The following is an 18,719-nucleotide window of genomic DNA, read 5'->3' as shown; positions in this document are numbered from 1 at the left end:
GAGTGAGTGAGAATATGCACCAAAAACTATTAATACTATGAACATATGCTAAAACTGTCTCCTTTTTTTCTCTTTTTGTACATTTCAGTCCTTGGAGAGCACAAGACGGATGATGCAGCTGGTTGAAGAGGTAGATACGTACATTTGATTTCCAAAATATGAATGTGAGATCCATTGGGAGGTGATGGTCTAGTGGTTAAGCGGCGGGCTTGTGAGAAGATGATTCTCGCGTCAAGTCCCTGTCAGGGTGGAAAATCACTGCAGGCCCATGGGTAAGGCCCTTAATGCCCAAGTTGCTCCCGGTGTGCAGTGAGTGCCTTGCATTGACATCGGTGTGTGAATGGGTGCATGTGAGGCATCAGTGTAAAGCACTTTGAACTTCTAATTCAGATGAAAAAGCACTATATAAATGCAGTCCATTTACCACTGAGGAACCCCCCCCTCCACACACACACACACACACACACACACACACACACACACACACACACACACACACACACACACACACACACACACACACACACACACACACACAAAATGAGGGAAAGAGAGACAAAGAGAAAAATAATATTGTTACAATGCATCCAGAAAGTATTCACAGCACTTCACTTTTTCTAGATTTTGTTACATTACAGCCTTATTTCAGAATGGATGAAATTTATTTTTTCCTCAAAATTCTACACACATTACCCCATAATGTGTCATGCCCCGCCCTGTTCTGGGCTCCTATTGTGCATTTCCATCTGCCCCAGCTTTGTGTTATTAATTGTTATTTTCATCGTGTGTATTCTATGTTTGCTTTGTTTCTTTGTTACTTTTTACTTTGGATCAGTTCTTGTTTTCTTCAGTCAGTTGTGTATTCATTTATTGTTCAGTAATTTATCACTTGGTTATTTAGTTTCTCTCTATTGTAATATTTGCTGTGCATAATGTCAGGTTTTGTTTCCTGTTATGGTTCTTGTCACTGCTTTTCTTATGGTTTGTTTTACCACCTTGTTCTCTTAGTCAGCTTCTGTTTAGTTTTAGTATTTTTCTCTAATTATGCTTATTTAGTTTTAATTTAATTTAATTTAATTAGCTTATAATGCGCCAAATCACAGCAAAAGCCATCTCAAGGCACCTTACATAAAACAAGTCAACATAAAATTGAATAAATAATTAAAAATGAATAAAAAATTCAAATATATGAATAAAAACAGAAGTAAAAGAATAAAACAAATAAAAATAAAAACTATCCATAAGAAAGAGAATAAAAATAGGTTTTGAGTCAAGACTTAAAAATGTCCACGGACTCAGACTGCCTCACGGTCGCAGGAAGACTGTTCCACAGGGTGGGTGCACGATACGAAAAGGCTCTTTGACCTGCTGACTTCTTCACCCTGGGAACACAGAGAAGTCCCGCATCCTGCGACCGCAAAGCCCGGGCCGGCACGTAGAGTTCCACCAGATCAGCCAGATAAGATGGCGCTAGTCCATGAACAACCTTATAAGTCAATAACAAAACCTTAAAATCTGCTCTCACAGAGACAGGGAGCCAGTGCAAAGATGCCAAAATGGGTGTGATATGTTCAGACCTTCTGCTACATGTCAGAAGTCTGGCGGCAGTGTTCTGAACCAGCTGAAGACCCACTGTGGTAACCCTGAAAATAGAACATTACAATAATCTAGTCTAGAAGAAACAAAAGCATGAATTAGGGTCTCAGCATCAGCCATGGACAGGATGGGGCGGATCCTCGCTATATTTCTCAGATGGAAAAAAGCAGTCCTAGTAACATCCCTGATGTGGAGGTCAAAAGACAACGTGGGATCAAAAATTACCCCAAGGTTCCTCATTTTGTCTGTATGATGTATGACACAGGAACCCAGGCTGAGCGCCAGCTGGTCAAACTGATGCCGATGTCTCGCTGGACCAGGAACCATCATTTCAGTCTTATCAAAGTTTAAAAGTAGGAAGTTACTAGACATCCAACTTCTCACTGATAGAAGACAGTCCTCCAGGGATTTTATGGGAGTGAGATTTCTCGCAGTTATCGGCATGTACAACTGAGTATCATCAGCATAACAATGAAAGGCAATCCCAAAACTCCGCAGTATATGCCCAAGGGGTGCCACATACAGGGAGAAAAGCAAGGGGCCTAAAACAGATCCCTGTGGAACCCCAAATCTCATGTCAGCAAGGTCAGAGGTAGTGCCATTATATAAGACACATTCAGAACGACTGGACAGATATGACGTCAACCAGGCAAGGGCACTTCCAGTAATCCCAAAAAAATTCTCCAACCTATTGAGCAAAATATGATGATCCACGGTATCAAATGCAGCACTGAGATCTAACAACACCAAAACCGTAGTGGTGTCTGAGTCCATTGCTCGCAGAAGATCATTCACAACTTTAGTGAGCGCTGTCTCTGTGGAGTGATATTTCCTAAAAGCAGAGTGCAGCGGCTCAAAAAGATCATTCTCAGTGAGGTGGTCTATGAGCTGCCGTGAAACCACCTTTTCTAAAATTTTGGAACAGAATGATAGATTTGATATCGGCCTGTAATTTTTCAATACACTAGGGTCAAGATGAGATTTCTTAAGTAATGGTTTAATCACTGCTGATTTAAAACATTTCGGAACAGATCCAGAGGTTAATGACAGATTAATCATTTCCAGCACAGTCGGCCCAAGAGTGGGCCACAGGTCCTTAAACAATTTTGTTGGTATGGGATCAAATAAACAAATAAATAGGTTCGTCAGCACGCCTAATGAAATACTATTAAATTCTGTCAATCTAGGTAACACCTCAATGGTAGCGCCCACCTCCATAGCAGGTTTTAATGGCTGGGCCGAGGCGTGCTGAGATATGCTCAGCCTAATATCTTCTATTTTCTTCTCAAAATAATACAAGAAATCCTGTGCTGAACAGGGAGAACGACTAACAGGTGGCTGCCTGTGAATAAGAAATGCGACTGTGTCAAACAAAAACTTTGAGTTATGTTTTTTTTACTGATCAAATCAGAGTAATAGGTCCGCTTCGTGGCCAGTAGTGCATGCTTATAATCTAAAATAGCATCCCGCCACATAAGGCGGAATACCTCTAATTTGGAATAACGCCATTTCCGTTCCAAACCTCTAGCCTTCTGCCTGAGGTCACGCAAATAATCATTGAACCAAGGTGACTGTGCCTTAGGAGGGCGTGACCATAAAAGAGGAGGCGCAATCTTATCAAGTGTAGTTTTAAGCGTTAAATTTAGACTATCCACGAGGCTGTCCACTGATTTAGCATTCTCCAGATTCAAAGCTAAAATATCAGGTAGTCTGGCCTCAAGTTCAGTCATTGTTGAGGGTTTAATACGACACTGCAGTAGTAGACAAGGTTGTTGTTCCACTAAACGTGGCAGCGTAAATGTAAACCTGATAAGTGAATGGTCAGAGACTATAGATGCGAGAGGCAAAATGTCAATATTTGTGACAGCAAACCCACGTGCAAGAACCAGATCCAGGGTATTTCCACTAATGTGTGACAGGTCCTGAATGAATTGCTGGAATCCTAAAGCATCCACAATTTGCATAAATGATTTGCTAAGGGGATCAGACGGCTTATTTATATGAATGTTAAAGTCACCAATAATCAAAATGTTGTCTGCACTAGTTGACAAACTAGAGATGAATGCACCAAATTCATCTAAGAAGTCAGAATATGGGCCAGGGGGCCTATAAACAGTGACAAAATAACATAGCTGAGCTCCAGTTTTATGACCCTGACAGTACTTAGCATCACGGGCATAACGGAGAGTCAGATGCTCAGTTTTATTAGGTTATCACTTGTTTATTTTGTTATCAGTCATGCTTTCTTTTCCAGTTTTGCTTTCTGTTATAAGTAGTCTTAGATTAGTTGTTCTGCCTTAGTTCATAGTTCCCTGTAGTCCTTCACATCATTGCACTTGCCCCATGTCTCTCACCTTGTTTCTGTCTGTCGTTTCTCTCACTTTGATTGTTTGCTTTGTGTTTTTATTTCAGTCCTGCTCACGTATCTCTGTCTTGTCATCTCTCCATCTTGTGTTGTCCTCCCCATCTTGCACTATGTATCATCTTGGATTCACCCGGCCACACCCCTATCTGGAGGCCTTTCCTCACAGGTGCAGCTTGTTTGCTAATCACTTCCTGTTCCATTTAAGTCCATTGTGTTCACCTCCTCACTGCTAGTTCGTTGCACTTCACCGTCTTCGTCCCAGCTCTGTTTTTGCCTTGCCTGATTTGCCAGCCTGTGTTTGACCCTGCTTTGTTTTTGGACCACGCCTTTGTCTTGCCCTCTGATTATCGTGACGTCATGTTTTGGATGACCTTCGCTTGTTGAATGACCACGCCCCAGGCTGTCGATTGTCTGTACTGTTGCCACGCTGACTGCCTATCTGTGTACCGTACCTTAATCTGTGAGTTTTTTGGATAAAGCCTTTTTCATATATACCGCTGTCTGTGAGTCCTGCATTTGTGTCCAGCCACCCAGTGTCTGTGGTCATGACATAATGACAATGTGAAAAAAAGTTTGTGTTTTTTTTTTTTTTTCCAAATTTATTACAAATAAAAACAACTAAGAAATCATTCCTACATAAGTATTCACAGCCTTTGCCATGGAGCTCAAACTTGAGCTCAGGTGTTTCCTGTTTCCATTGATCTTCCTTGAGATATTTCTACAGCTTAAATGGAGTCCACCTGGGGTAAATTCAGTTGCTTGGACATGATTTAGAAAGGCACACACCTGTCTATATATAAAGTCCTGCAGTTGACAGTGCATGTCAGAGCACAAACCAAGCATGAAGTCAAAGGAATTGTCTGTAGACCACCGAGAAAGGAAAGGAGGGAAAGGAGGAGGGGTATTACTTTATGTAAAGAATAATCTTACATGCAAGGAGATTACTTGGTCTGACACATACGATTTTGAATGTGTCGGTATTGAAATAATTCTAAAGAACTGTCCTCTCTGATTTGCCTCTATCGTCCACCTTCTGCTAAGGTGGACTTCTATGACCAGTTAAAACTCTTGCTAAACTCACACGACTCTAATAAAGAGATAATAATTGTAGGTGACTTCAACATAATTTGGGAAGACAAACAAAATAGGAAGAACCTCAAACAAATTATGGGTACTCACAATTTATTGAAAAACCTACTAGAGGGTCTAACACTTCAAAAACTAGAATTGATCTTTCATTTACTAACAAAACAGATAGAATAAATCAAATTTATAATATGTTAACTGGTCTCTCAGACCATAACCTGATCATGTTCTCCAGGAAACTCAGCAAAAACCGCTCTCTGTACTTTTCTACACTCAACAAAAATATAAACGCAACACTTATGGTTTTGCTCCCATTTTGTATGAGATGAACTCAAAGATCTAAAACTTATATCACCATTTCCCTCAAATATTGTTCACAAACCAGTCTAAATCTGTGATAGTGAGCACTTCTCCTTTGCTGAGATAATCCATCCCACCTCACAGGTGTGCCATATCAAGATGCTGATTAGACACCATGATTAGTGCACAGGTGTGCCTTATACTGACTACAATAAAAGGCCACTCTGAAAGGTGCAGTTTTGTTTTATTGGGGGGGATACCAGTCAGTATCTGGTGTGACCACCATTTGCCTCATGCAGTGCAACACATCTCCTTTGCATAGAATTGATCAGGTTGTGAATTGTGGCCTGTGGAATGTTGGTCCACTCCTCTTCAATGGCTGTGCGAAGTTGCTGGATATTGGCAGGAACTGGTACACGCTGTCGTATACGCCGGTCCAGAGCATCCCAAACATGCTCAATGGGTGACATGTCCGGTGAGTATACCGGCCATGCAAGAACTGGGACATTTTCAGCTTCCAAGAATTGTATACAGATCCTTCAACATGGGGCCGTGCATTATCCTGCTGCAACATGAGGTGATGTTCTTGGATGTATGGCACAACAATGGGCCTCAGGATCTCGTCACGGTATCTCTGTGTATTCAAAATGCCATCAATAAAATGCACCTGTGTTCTTCGTCCATAACAGATGCCTGCCCATACCATAACCCCACCGCCACCATGGGCCACTCGATCCACAACGACATCAGAAAACCGCTCATCCACACGACGCCACACACGCTGTCTGCCATCTGCCCTGGACAGTGTGAACCGGGATTCATCCGTGAAGAGAACACCTCTCCAACGTGCCAAACGCCAGCGAATGTGAGCATTTGCCCACTCAAGTCAGTTACGACGACGAACTGGAGTCAGGTCGAGACCCCGATGAGGACGACGAGCATGCAGATGAGCTTCCCTGAGACGGTTTCTGACAATTTGTGCAGAAATTCTTTGGTTATGCAAGCCGATTGTTTCAGCAGCTGTCCGAGTGGCTGGTCTCAGACGATCTTGGAGGTGAACATGCTGGATGTGGAGGTCCTGGGCTGGTGTGGTTACACGTGGTCTGCGGTTGTGAGGCTGGTTGGATGTACTGCCAAATTCTCTGAAACGCCTTTGGAGATGGCTTATGGTAGAGAAATGAACATTCAATACACGAGCAACAGCTCTGGTTGACATTCCTGCTGTCAGCATGCCAATTGCACGCTCCCTCAAATCTTGCAACATCTGTGGCATTGTGCTGTGTGATAAAACTGCACCTTTCAGAGTGGCCTTTTATTGTGGGCAGTCTAAGGCACACCTGTGCACTAATCATGGTGTCTAATCAGCATCTTGATATGGCACACTTGTGAGGTGGGATGGATTATCTCAGCAAAGGAGAAGTGCTCACTATCACAGATTTAGACTGGTTTGTGAACAATATTTGAGGGAAATGGTGATATTGTGTATGTGGAAAAAGTTTTAGATCTTTGAGTTCATCTCATACAAAATGGGAGCAAAACCAAAAGTGTTGCATTTATATTTTTGTTGAGTGTATTTCATCCAATGCAATTTGGCTTCCGTCCCCATCACTCCACTGAGTCAGCAATTTGAGTGTTTTTTGAAAAGGTTAAGTATATGTTGGACAATAACTTGTATGTGGGTGCTGTGTTTCTTGACCTTAGAAAGGCATGTGACACAGTAGACCACCAAATACTTCTGATAAAACTTACATATTTCAACTTTTCATCTGAATCAATACAATGGCTTGAATCTTATTTAACAAAAAGAGTACAATTTGTCGCCGTAAATGGTTCTAAATCCCCGTTTCTTAACAACCCAGTCGGTGTCCCACAAGGATCAATCCTTGGACCTTTGCTGTTCTCGCTGTACATAAATGATTTACCAAGTATGTGCAAAGATTTAAATGCACAGATGTACGCGGATGATGTGGTCATTTTTACTTACAAAAATAATGTGAAAGACATCGCCTCTAAACTCACGGATGTGTTATACAACATACAACACTGGTTAAATGACACTTGCTTGCAGTTGAATACAAAAAAAACAAACAAACAAACAGTATGTATGATGTTTAGTAAACGTCCCACTGACATTAGAAAGTCCAGTGTGTTTTTTGACGGGGAGGAGTTAGAGCTGGTATCTCAATTTAAATATCTTGGAGTTATCCTGGACTCAAACTTGTCCTTCAAAAAACATATTTAAAAAGTCAAAAATACAGTAAATTTAATTTACTGAATTTTAAACATATACGTCCCTCTCTAACAACTAATGCAGCCAAAACGTATCTCTTTTGCATAGTTTTCTCACATATCGACTACTGTTTCACTAACTGGACATTTGCAGCCACCTTGGTATTAAAATCCATAGAGTAGCTGTATAATAGAGCAGTTAAGATATATGATAGACAATCTAATTCTTATCATAAATGTAATGCTACGTTTACACATAACGACCAGTCACGAATGCCACGAAGTATACATTCTTGGCCGCTGATCACGAATGTGATGATTCGGGGCAGAGGCGTCAGGTGTCCTCAGGAACTGCTGCAACCTTTTACCACGTTACGATTAATGGCATGTGTTGCTGGAGAATTATCAGGAACCATTACGCATGGTCAAGAATAATGTTCTGGGTTGTTGCGCGTAACAGCACATCGTTAAGTTCTGTCACGTTGTTAATGAGGTGAATTGTCTCCACACACACCCATATTCATCCAACTGAATTCAGATCGCTCCAGTTTTTCAGAAGGACTTTGTGACTGCATGCGTAGTTTGGCTCTGTGCCATGGAGTGGCGCAGAGAGGAGGAGGAGGAGACGGACAGAGCCATATGTGTGCCTTCATGCGGTTCTCGTCTCGCGCGTTTTTCCAGACATCAGGCACATGCAGCAGGTGGAACACCTGCAGGAGCGTCCTGAGGAGCATCAGCAGGAACTGTGGAACGACACTTGCCTGACTTCGCATCACTGTTCCTCTTCGGCATACTGCATCAAACTGAACGCTGTGGAGCCGAGTTTAATTGTGCGCACGTGACAGAAAACTGGTTTGTTGTGGCGCGCAGTGAAATGTGACGCCGCGTTACAAGTCGTGTCAAAACTTGACAGTTTCCGTGTCACTTCGTAATAACGGTTTAATAATAACGACAGTTTGCACTCCAAGAACCATCACAGGAACCATTATGAACGTTGTCACATTCTATTAAGGATCACTACTCATCAAGACAAGTACCGTTTAGCAGTAACGGTACTTGTAATAAGTGTAGCTTCTTCGTAGCTTTGGAGGCCAGGCTGGGCGAATTGGAGACTCGGCTCCGCACCGTGGAAAATTCTACAGCTAGTCAGGCCCCTGTAGTCGGTGCGGACCAAGGTAGCTTAGCCGCCGTTAGTTACCCCCTGGCAGATCCCGAGCAGCCGGGAAAGCAGGCTGACTGGGTGACTGTGAGGAGGAAGCGTAGCCCTAAACAGAAGCCCCGTGTACACCGCCAACCCGTTCACATCTCTAACCGTTTTTCCCCACTCGACGACACACCCGCCGAGGATCAAACTCTGGTTATTGGCGACTCTGTTTTGTGAAATGTGAAGTTAGCGACACCAGCAACCATAGTCAATTGTCTTCCGGGGGCCAGAGCAGGTGACATTGAAGGAAATTTGAAACTGCTGGCTAAGGCTAAGCGTAAATTTGGTAAGATTGTAATTCACGTCGGCAGCAATGACACCCGGTTACGCCAATCGGAGGTCACTAAAATGAACATTAAATCGGTGTGTAACTTTGCAAAAACAATGTCGGACTCTGTAGTTTTCTCTGGGCCCCTCCCCAATCAGACCGGGAGTGACATGTTTAGCCGCATGTTCTCCTTGAATTGCTGGCTGTCTGAGTGGTGTCCAAAAAATGAGGTGGGCTTCATAGATAATTGGCAAAGCTTCTGGGGAAAACCTGGTCTTGTTAGGAGAGACGGCATCCATCCCACTTTGGATGGAGCAGCTCTCATTTCTAGAAATCTGGCCAATTTTCTTAAATCCTCCAAACCGTGACTATCCAGGGTTGGGACCAGGAAGCAGAGTTGTAGTCTTACACACCTCTCTGCAGCTTCTCTCCCCCTGCCATCCCCTCATTACCCCATCCCCGTAGAGACGGTGCCTGCTCCCAGACTACCAATAACCAGCAAAAATCTATTTAAGCATAAAAATTCAAAAAGAAAAAATAATATAGCACCTTCAACTGCACCACAGACTAAAACAGTTAAATGTGGTCTATTAAACATTAGGTCTCTCTCTTCTAAGTCCCTGTTGGTAAATGATATAATAATTGATCAACATATTGATTTATTCTGCCTTACAGAAACCTGGTTACAGCAGGATGAATATGTTAGTTTAAATGAGTCAACACCCCCGAGTCACACTAACTGTAAGAATGCTCGTAGCACGGGCCGGGGCGGAGGATTAGCAGCAATCTTCCATTCCAGCTTATTAATTAATCAAAAACCCAGACAGAGCTTTAATTCATTTGAAAGCTTGACTCTTAGTCTTGTCCATCCAAATTGGAAGTCCCAAAAACCAGTTTTATTTGTTATTATCTATCGTCCACCTTTTCGTTACTGTGAGTTTCTCTGTGAATTTTCAGACCTTTTGTCTGACTTAGTGCTTAGCTCAGATAAGATAATTATAGTGGGCGATTTTAACATCCACACAGATGCTGAGAATGACAGCCTCAACACTGCATTTAATCTATTATTAGACTCTATTGGCTTTGCTCAAAAAGTAAATGAGTCCACCCACCACTTTAATCATATCTTAGATCTTGTTCTGACTTATGGTATGGAAATAGAAGACTTAACAGTATTCCCTGAAAACTCCCTTCTGTCTGATCATTTCTTAATAACATTTACATTTACTCTGATGGACTACCCAGCAGTGGGGAATAAGTTTCATTACACTAGAAGTCTTTCAGAAAGCGCTGTAACTAGGTTTAAGGATATGATTCCTTCTTTATGTTCTCTAATGCCATATACCAACACAGTGCAGAGTAGCTACCTAAACTCTGTAAGTGAGATAGAGTATCTCGTCAATAGTTTTACATCCTCATTGAAGACAACTTTGGATGCTGTAGCTCCTCTAAAAAAGAGAGCTTTAAATCAGAAGTGCCTGACTCCGTGGTATAACTCACAAACTCGTAGCTTAAAGCAGATAACCCGTAAGTTGGAGAGGAAATGGCGTCTCACTAATTTAGAAGATCTTCACTTAGCCTGGAAAAAGAGTCTGTTGCCCTATAAAAAAGCCCTCCGTAAAGCTAGGACATCTTTCTACTCATCACTAATTGAAGAAAATAAGAACAACCCCAGGTTTCTTTTCAGCACTGTAGCCAGGCTGACAAAGAGTCAGAGCTCTATTGAGCTGAGTATTCCATTAACTTTAACTAGTAATGACTTCATGACTTTCTTTGCTAACAAAATTTTAACTATTAGAAAAAAAATTACTCATAACCATCCCAAAGACGTATCGTTATCTTTGGCTGCTTTCAGTGATGCCGGTATTTGGTTAGACTCTTTCTCTCCGATTGTTCTGTCTGAGTTATTTTCATTAGTTACTTCATCCAAACCATCAACATGTTTATTAGACCCCATTCCTACCAGGCTGCTCAAGGAAGCCTTACCATTATTTAATGCTTTGATCTTAAATATGATCAATCTATCTTTGTTAGTTGGCTACGTACCACAGGCTTTTAAGGTGGCAGTAATTAAACCATTACTTAAAAAGCCATCACTTGACCCAGCTATCTTAGCTAATTATAGGCCAATCTCCAACCTTCCTTTTCTCTCAAAAATTCTTGAAAGGGTAGTTGTAAAACAGCTAACTGATCATCTGCAGAGGAATGGTCTATTTGAAGAGTTTCAGTCAGGTTTTAGAATTCATCATAGTACAGAAACAGCATTAGTGAAGGTTACAAATGATCTTCTTATGGCCTCGGACAGTGGACTCATCTCTGTGCTTGTTCTGTTAGACCTCAGTGCTGCTTTTGATACTGTTGACCATAAAATTTTATTACAGAGATTAGAGCATGCCATAGGTATTAAAGGCACTGCGCTGCGGTGGTTTGAATCATATTTGTCTAATAGATTACAATTTGTTCATGTAAATGGGGAATCTTCTTCACAGACTAAAGTTAATTATGGAGTTCCACAAGGTTCTGTGCTAGGACCAATTTTATTCACTTTATACATGCTTCCCTTAGGCAGTATTATTAGACGGTATTGCTTAAATTTTCATTGTTACGCAGATGATACCCAGCTTTATCTATCCATGAAGCCAGAGGACACACACCAATTAGCTAAACTGGTGTTCTGGCCTCTACTGGTGGTTGGCTCTCACTGCGGTATTGTATCACTTCCTGTTCCGGAGCACAGCGGTGTTTTTTCTGTATCTGTTAGCTGTTTAATCTGCGCAGTTAGATTGATCTAGTTATCTAGATTACGATTTGTTTCCCAGTGTAATCTTTACGTGCCTTAACTAAAGCACTCCTTCTGCTGAATCACCTCTAAATTATTTACACATTATTCACTTTGCGTGTTTTTAGGAATCCGCTAGCTTAGCGTAGCTACTAGCTCTTAGCCGATTTAGCATGGCGGCTTCTCCTGTCTCTCCCACACTTTTCTGCTCTGGGTGTGAAATGTTTAGTTATTCCTCGGCCTCCTTTAGCAGTAATGGTACTTGTAATAAGTGTAGCTTATTCGTAGCTTTGGAGGCCAGGCTGGGCGAATTGGAGACTCGGCTCCGCACCGTGGAAAATTCTACAGCTAGCAAGGCCCCTGTAGTCGGTGCGGACCAAGGTAGCTTAGCCGCCGTTAGTTCCCCCCTGGCAGATCCCGAGCAGCCGGGAAAGCAGGCCGACTGGGTGACTGTGAGGAGGAAGCGTAGCCCTAAACAGAAGCCCCGTGTACACCGCCAACCCGTTCACATCTCTAACCGTTTTTTCCCACTCGACGACACACCCGCCGAGGATCAAACTCTGGTTATTGGCGACTCTGTTTTGAGAAATGTGAAGTTAGCGACACCAGCAACCATAGTCAATTGTCTTCCGGGGGCCAGAGCAGGCGACATTGAAGGAAATTTGAAACTGCTGGCTAAGGCTAAGCGTAAATTTGGTAAGATTGTAATTCACGTCGGCAGTAATGACACCCGGTTACGCCAATCGGAGGTCACTAAAATTAACATTAAATCGGTGTGTAACTTTGCAAAAACAATGTCGGACTCTGTAGTTTTCTCTGGGCCCCTCCCCAATCGGACCGGGAGTGACATGTTTAGCCGCATGTTCTCCTTGAATTGCTGGCTGTCTGAGTGGTGTCCAAAAAATGAGGTGGGCTTCATAGATAATTGGCAAAGCTTCTGGGGAAAACCTGGTCTTGTTAGGAGAGACGGCATCCATCCCACTTTGGATGGAGCAGCTCTCATTTCTAGAAATCTGGCCAATTTTCTTAAATCCTCCAAACCGTGACTATCCAGGGTTGGGACCAGGAAGCAGAGTTGTAGTCTTACACACCTCTCTGCAGCTTCTCTCCCCCTGCCATCCCCTCATTACCCCATCCCCGTAGAGACGGTGCCTGCTCCCAGACTACCAATAACCAGCAAAAATCTATTTAAGCATAAAAATTCAAAAAGAAAAAATAATATAGCACCTTCAACTGCACCACAGACTAAAACAGTTAAATGTGGTCTATTAAACATTAGGTCTCTCTCTTCTAAGTCCCTGTTGGTAAATGATATAATAATTGATCAACATATTGATTTATTCTGCCTAACAGAAACCTGGTTACAGCAGGATGAATATGTTAGTTTAAATGAGTCAACACCCCCGAGTCACACTAACTGTCAGAATGCTCGTAGCACGGGCCGGGGCGGAGGATTAGCAGCAATCTTCCATTCCAGCTTATTAATTAATCCAAAACCCAGACAGAGCTTTAATTCATTTGAAAGCTTGTCTCTTAGTCTTGTCCATCCAAATTGGAAGTCCCAAAAACCAGTTTTATTTGTTATTATCTATCGTCCACCTGGTCGTTACTGTGAGTTTCTCTGTGAATTTTCAGACCTTTTGTCTGACTTAGTGCTTAGCTCAGATAAGATAATTATAGTGGGCGATTTTAACATCCACACAGATGCTGAGAATGACAGCCTCAACACTGCATTTAATCTATTATTAGACTCTATTGGCTTTGCTCAAAAAGTAAATGAGTCCACCCACCACTTTAATCATATCTTAGATCTTGTTCTGACCTATGGTATGGAAATAGAAGACTTAACAGTATTCCCTGAAAACTCCCTTCTGTCTGATCATTTCTTAATAACATTTACATTTACTCTGATGGACTACCCAGCAGTGGGGAATAAGTTTCATTACACTAGAAGTCTTTCAGAAAGCGCTGTAACTAGGTTTAAGGATATGATTCCTTCTTTATGTTCTCTAATGCCATATACCAACACAGTGCAGAGTAGCTACCTAAACTCTGTAAGGGAGATAGAGTATCTCGTCAATAGTTTTACATCCTCATTGAAGACAACTTTGGATGCTGTAGCTCCTCTGAAAAAGAGAGCTTTAAATCAGAAGTGTCTGACTCCATGGTATAACTCACAAACTCGTAGCTTAAAGCAGATAACCCGTAAGTTGGAGAGGAAATGGCGTCTCACTAATTTAGAAGATCTTCACTTAGCCTGGAAAAAGAGTCTGTTGCTCTATAAAAAAAGCCCTCCGTAAAGCTAGGACATCTTTCTACTCATCACTAATTGAAGAAAATAAGAACAACCCCAGGTTTCTTTTCAGCACTGTAGCCAGGCTGACAAAGAGTCAGAGCTCTATTGAGCTGAGTATTCCATTAACTTTAACTAGTAATGACTTCATGACTTTCTTTGCTAACAAAATTTTAACTATTAGAGAAAAAATTACTCATAACCATCCCAAAGACGTATCGTTATCTTTGGCTGCTTTCAGTGATGCCGGTATTTGGTTAGACTCTTTCTCTCCGATTGTTCTGTCTGAGTTATTCTCATTAGTTACTTCATCCAAACCATCAACATGTTTATTAGACCCCATTCATCCCAGGCTGCTCAAGGAAGCCCTACCATTATTTAATGCTTCGATCTTAAATATGATCAATCTATCTTTGTTAGTTGGCTATGTACCACAGGCTTTTAAGGTGGCAGTAATTAAACCATTACTTAAAAAGCCATCACTTGACCCAGCTATCTTAGCTAATTATAGGCCAATCTCCAACCTTCCTTTTCTCTCAAAAATTCTTGAAAGGGTAGTTGTAAAACAGCTAACTGATCATCTGCAGAGGAATGGTCTATTTGAAGAGTTTCAGTCAGGTTTTAGAATTCATCATAGTACAGAAACAGCATTAGTGAAGGTTACAAATGATCTTCTTATGGCCTCGGACAGTGGACTCATCTCTGTGCTTGTTCTGTTAGACCTCAGTGCTGCTTTTGATACTGTTGACCATAAAATTTTATTACAGAGATTAGAGCATGCCATAGGTATTAAAGGCACTGCGCTGCGGTGGTTTGAATCATATTTGTCTAATAGATTACAATTTGTTCATGTAAATGGGGAATCTTCTTCACAGACTAAAGTTAATTATGGAGTTCCACAAGGTTCTGTGCTAGGACCAATTTTATTTACTTTATACATGCTTCCCTTAGGCAGTATTATTAGACGGTATTGCTTAAATTTTCATTGTTACGCAGATGATACCCAGCTTTATCTATCCATGAAGCCAGAGGACACACACCAATTAGCTAAACTGCAGGATTGTCTTACAGACATAAAGACATGGATGACCTCTAATTTCCTGCTTTTAAACTCAGATAAAACTGAAGTTATTGTACTTGGCCCCACAAATCTTAGAAACATGGTGTCTAACCAGATCCTTACTCTGGATGGCATTACCCTGACCTCTAGTAATACTGTGAGAAATCTTGGAGTCATTTTTGATCAGGATATGTCATTCAAAGCGCATATTAAACAAATATGTAGGACTGCTTTTTGCATTTACGCAATATCTCTAAAATCAGAAAGGTCTTGTCTCAGAGTGATGCTGAAAAACTAATTCATGCATTTATTTCCTCTAGGCTGGACTATTGTAATTCATTATTATCAGGTTGTCCTAAAAGTTCCCTAAAAAGCCTTCAGTTAATTCAAAATGCTGCAGCTAGAGTACTGACGGGGACTAGAAGGAGAGAGCATATCTCACCCATATTGGCCTCTCTTCATTGGCTTCCTGTTAATTCTAGAATAGAATTTAAAATTCTTCTTCTTACTTATAAGGTTTTGAATAATCAGGTCCCATCTTATCTTAGGGACCTCGTAGTACCATATCACCCCAATAGAGCGCTTCGCTCTCAGACTGCAGGCTTACTTGTAGTTCCTAGGGTTTGTAAGAGTAGAATGGGAGGCAGAGCCTTCAGCTTTCAGGCTCCTCTCCTGTGGAACCAGCTCCCAATTCAGATCAGGCAGACAGACACCCTCTCTACTTTTAAGATTAGGCTTAAAATTTTCCTTTTTGCTAAAGCTTATAGTTAGGGCTGGATCAGGTGACCCTGAACCATCCCTTAGTTATGCTGCTATAGACGTAGACTGCTGGGGGGTTCCCATGATGCACTGTTTCTTTCTCTTTTTGCTCTGTATGCACCACTCTGCATTTAATCATTAGTGATCGATCTCTGCTCCCCTCCACAGCATGTCTTTTTCTTGGTTCTCTCCCTCAGCCCCAACCAGTCCCAGCAGAAGACTGCCCCTCCCTGAGCCTGGTTCTGCTGGAGGTTTCTTCCTGTTAAAAGGGAGTTTTTCCTTCCCACTGTAGCCAAGTGCTTGCTCACAGGGGGTCGTTTTGACCGTTGGGGTTTTACATAATTATTGTATGGCCTTGCCTTACAATATAAAGCGCCTTGGGGCAACTGTTTGTTGTGATTTGGCGCTATATAAAAAAATTGATTGATTGATTGATTAAACTGCAGGATTGTCTTACAGACATAAAGACATGGATGACCTCTAATTTCCTGCTTTTAAACTCAGATAAAACTGAAGTTATTGTACTTGGCCCCACAAATCTTAGAAACATGGTGTCTAACCAGATCCTTACTCTGGATGGCATTACCCTGACCTCTAGTAATACTGTGAGAAATCTTGGAGTCATTTTTGATCAGGATATGTCATTCAAAGCGCATATTAAACAAATATGTAGGACTGCTTTTTTGCATTTACGCAATATCTCTAAAATCAGAAAGGTCTTGTCTCAGAGTGATGCTGAAAAACTAATTCATGCATGTATTTCCTCTAGGCTGGACTATTGTAATTCATTATTATCAGGTTGTCCTAAAAGTTCCCTAAAAAGCCTTCAGTTAATTCAAAATGCTGCAGCTAGAGTACTGACGGGGACTAGAAGGAGAGAGCATATCTCACCCATATTGGCCTCTCTTCATTGGCTTCCTGTTAATTCTAGAATAGAATTTAAAATTCTTCTTCTTACTTATAAGGTTTTGAATAATCAGGTCCCATCTTATCTTAGGGACCTCGTAGTACCATATCACCCCAATAGAGCGCTTCGCTCTCAGACTGCAGGCTTACTTGTAGTTCCTAGGGTTTGTAAGAGTAGAATGGGAGGCAGAGCCTTCAGCTTTCAGGCTCCTCTCCTGTGGAACCAGCTCCCAATTCAGATCAGGGAGACAGACACCCTCTCTACTTTTAAGATTAGGCTTAAAACTTTCCTTTTTGCTAAAGCTTATAGTTAGGGCTGGATCAGGTGACCCTGAACCATCCCTTAGTTATGCTGCTATAGACGTAGACTGCTGGGGGGTTCCCATGATGCACTGTTTCTTTCTCTTTTTGCTCTGTATGCACCACTCTGCATTTAATCATTAGTGATCAATCTCTGCTCCCCTCCACAGCATGTCTTTTTCCTTGTTCTCTCCCTCAGCCCCAACCAGTCCCAGCAGAAGACTGCCCCTCCCTGAGCCTGGTTCTGCTGGGGGTTTCTTCCTGTTGGGGGGGGGTTCCTTCCCACTGTAGCCAAGTGCTTGCTCACAGGGGGTCGTTTTGACCGTTGGGGTTTTACATAATTGTTGTATGGCCTTGCCTTACAATATGGGGCGCCTTGGGGCAACTGTTTGTTGTGATTTGGCGCTATATAAAAAAATTGATTGATTGATTGATTGAAGACGGATCAACACGCTCAGTTGCGACCTCCACGACGTGAGACGAAATGAGGGTGGAGTGTGACATTCGTGGAATATTTTTTTGACAGCCAAAAACATGCTCCACGAATATCAAGAATATCACACACCAACACGCACTATTAAGAAACCTATTCAGATGCGTTAAGTCACGTTAAGAATGTCAGGAACGTGTCACGAATGACAGAAAAATGGCGACTGTGAGATTACTCATAGAAGGACAACCTGGTGGGCAAGCTTGGAACAACCTCCCAGTCACAATCAGGGAGAGCACCACTTTCAGAACCTTCAAAGGACAGTTGAAAGCTTGGTTACTGGCAAATCAGACATGCAACCATCTGTAGCCTAACTGTGGAGGCACCACTCGAGTTTTTTCTCTTTTTTTCCCAGTTATATGTACACAATGCCCTTGTGTACTTTATGTTAATAAATGGTTTAGTAGTCTTTACACAATAAACTTCTGTAGGACACCCTGTGCAATATTTACACTTGTGCATGTGCAAATGAGTGTATTGGGCAATGTGCAGTACAACCCAGTACTGTAATACGCAATTCAACCAGGCACTGAAGCACTTTGCATGTAGCACTTGTCACTTTAATGCAGTACTTTTGCACCTCAATCACCCATCATCATAAAACTCTTTTGGTTCCTCCACCTGTCGGCTGCCTATTAACGATCAGTTGTTGCCACTTTGAATTTGTAAATATTTGTATGTATATTTGTTTTTAATTGTTTTCTGTCATGATTGATTTATTTTGGTATGTTGTGTGTTCTTAGTCTATGTTACAGGGACTACAGAGGGAATAGCATCCTGCTAAGATCCGGCATATTTACATGTAACTATGTTCATTAATATGCATTGTCCCATTTCAAATAAACGTGACTTGAGACAGGATTGTCTCAAGGCAAAAATTTGGGGAAGGGTACAGAAACATTTGAGGGTCCCAATGAGCACAGTGGCTTCCATCATCTGTAAATGGAAGAAGTTTGGATCCACCAGGACTCTTCCTAGAGCTGGCTGCCCATCTAAACTGAGTGATCGGGGGAGAAGGGCCTTAGTCAGGGAGGTAATCAAGAACCCAATGGTCACTCTGTCAGAGCCCCAGCGTTCTTCTGTG

The 18,719-nt window shown here is 41.9% G+C and overlaps 1 protein-coding gene across 1 annotated transcript in view; it reads left to right on the top strand.

The window, feature by feature from the left end:
• zgc:101731 (SNARE_SNAP25N and SNARE_SNAP23C domain-containing protein) overlaps positions 1-18,719 on the top strand; it is a 79,239-nt gene that overhangs the window by 17,359 nt on the left and 43,161 nt on the right. Inside the window, exon 3 of the mRNA XM_034168210.1 lies at positions 89-130. Within this exon, the coding sequence (XP_034024101.1) occupies positions 89-130 (42 nt within the window). The remainder of the gene's footprint in view (positions 1-88; positions 131-18,719) is intronic.

Source organism: Thalassophryne amazonica, chromosome 4 (genome assembly GCF_902500255.1).
Source record: "Thalassophryne amazonica chromosome 4, fThaAma1.1, whole genome shotgun sequence".
Taxonomy (NCBI): domain Eukaryota; kingdom Metazoa; phylum Chordata; class Actinopteri; order Batrachoidiformes; family Batrachoididae; genus Thalassophryne; species Thalassophryne amazonica.
Note: the sequence above shows the minus strand (reverse complement) of the source record. Positions and strands in the feature narration are given on the sequence as shown.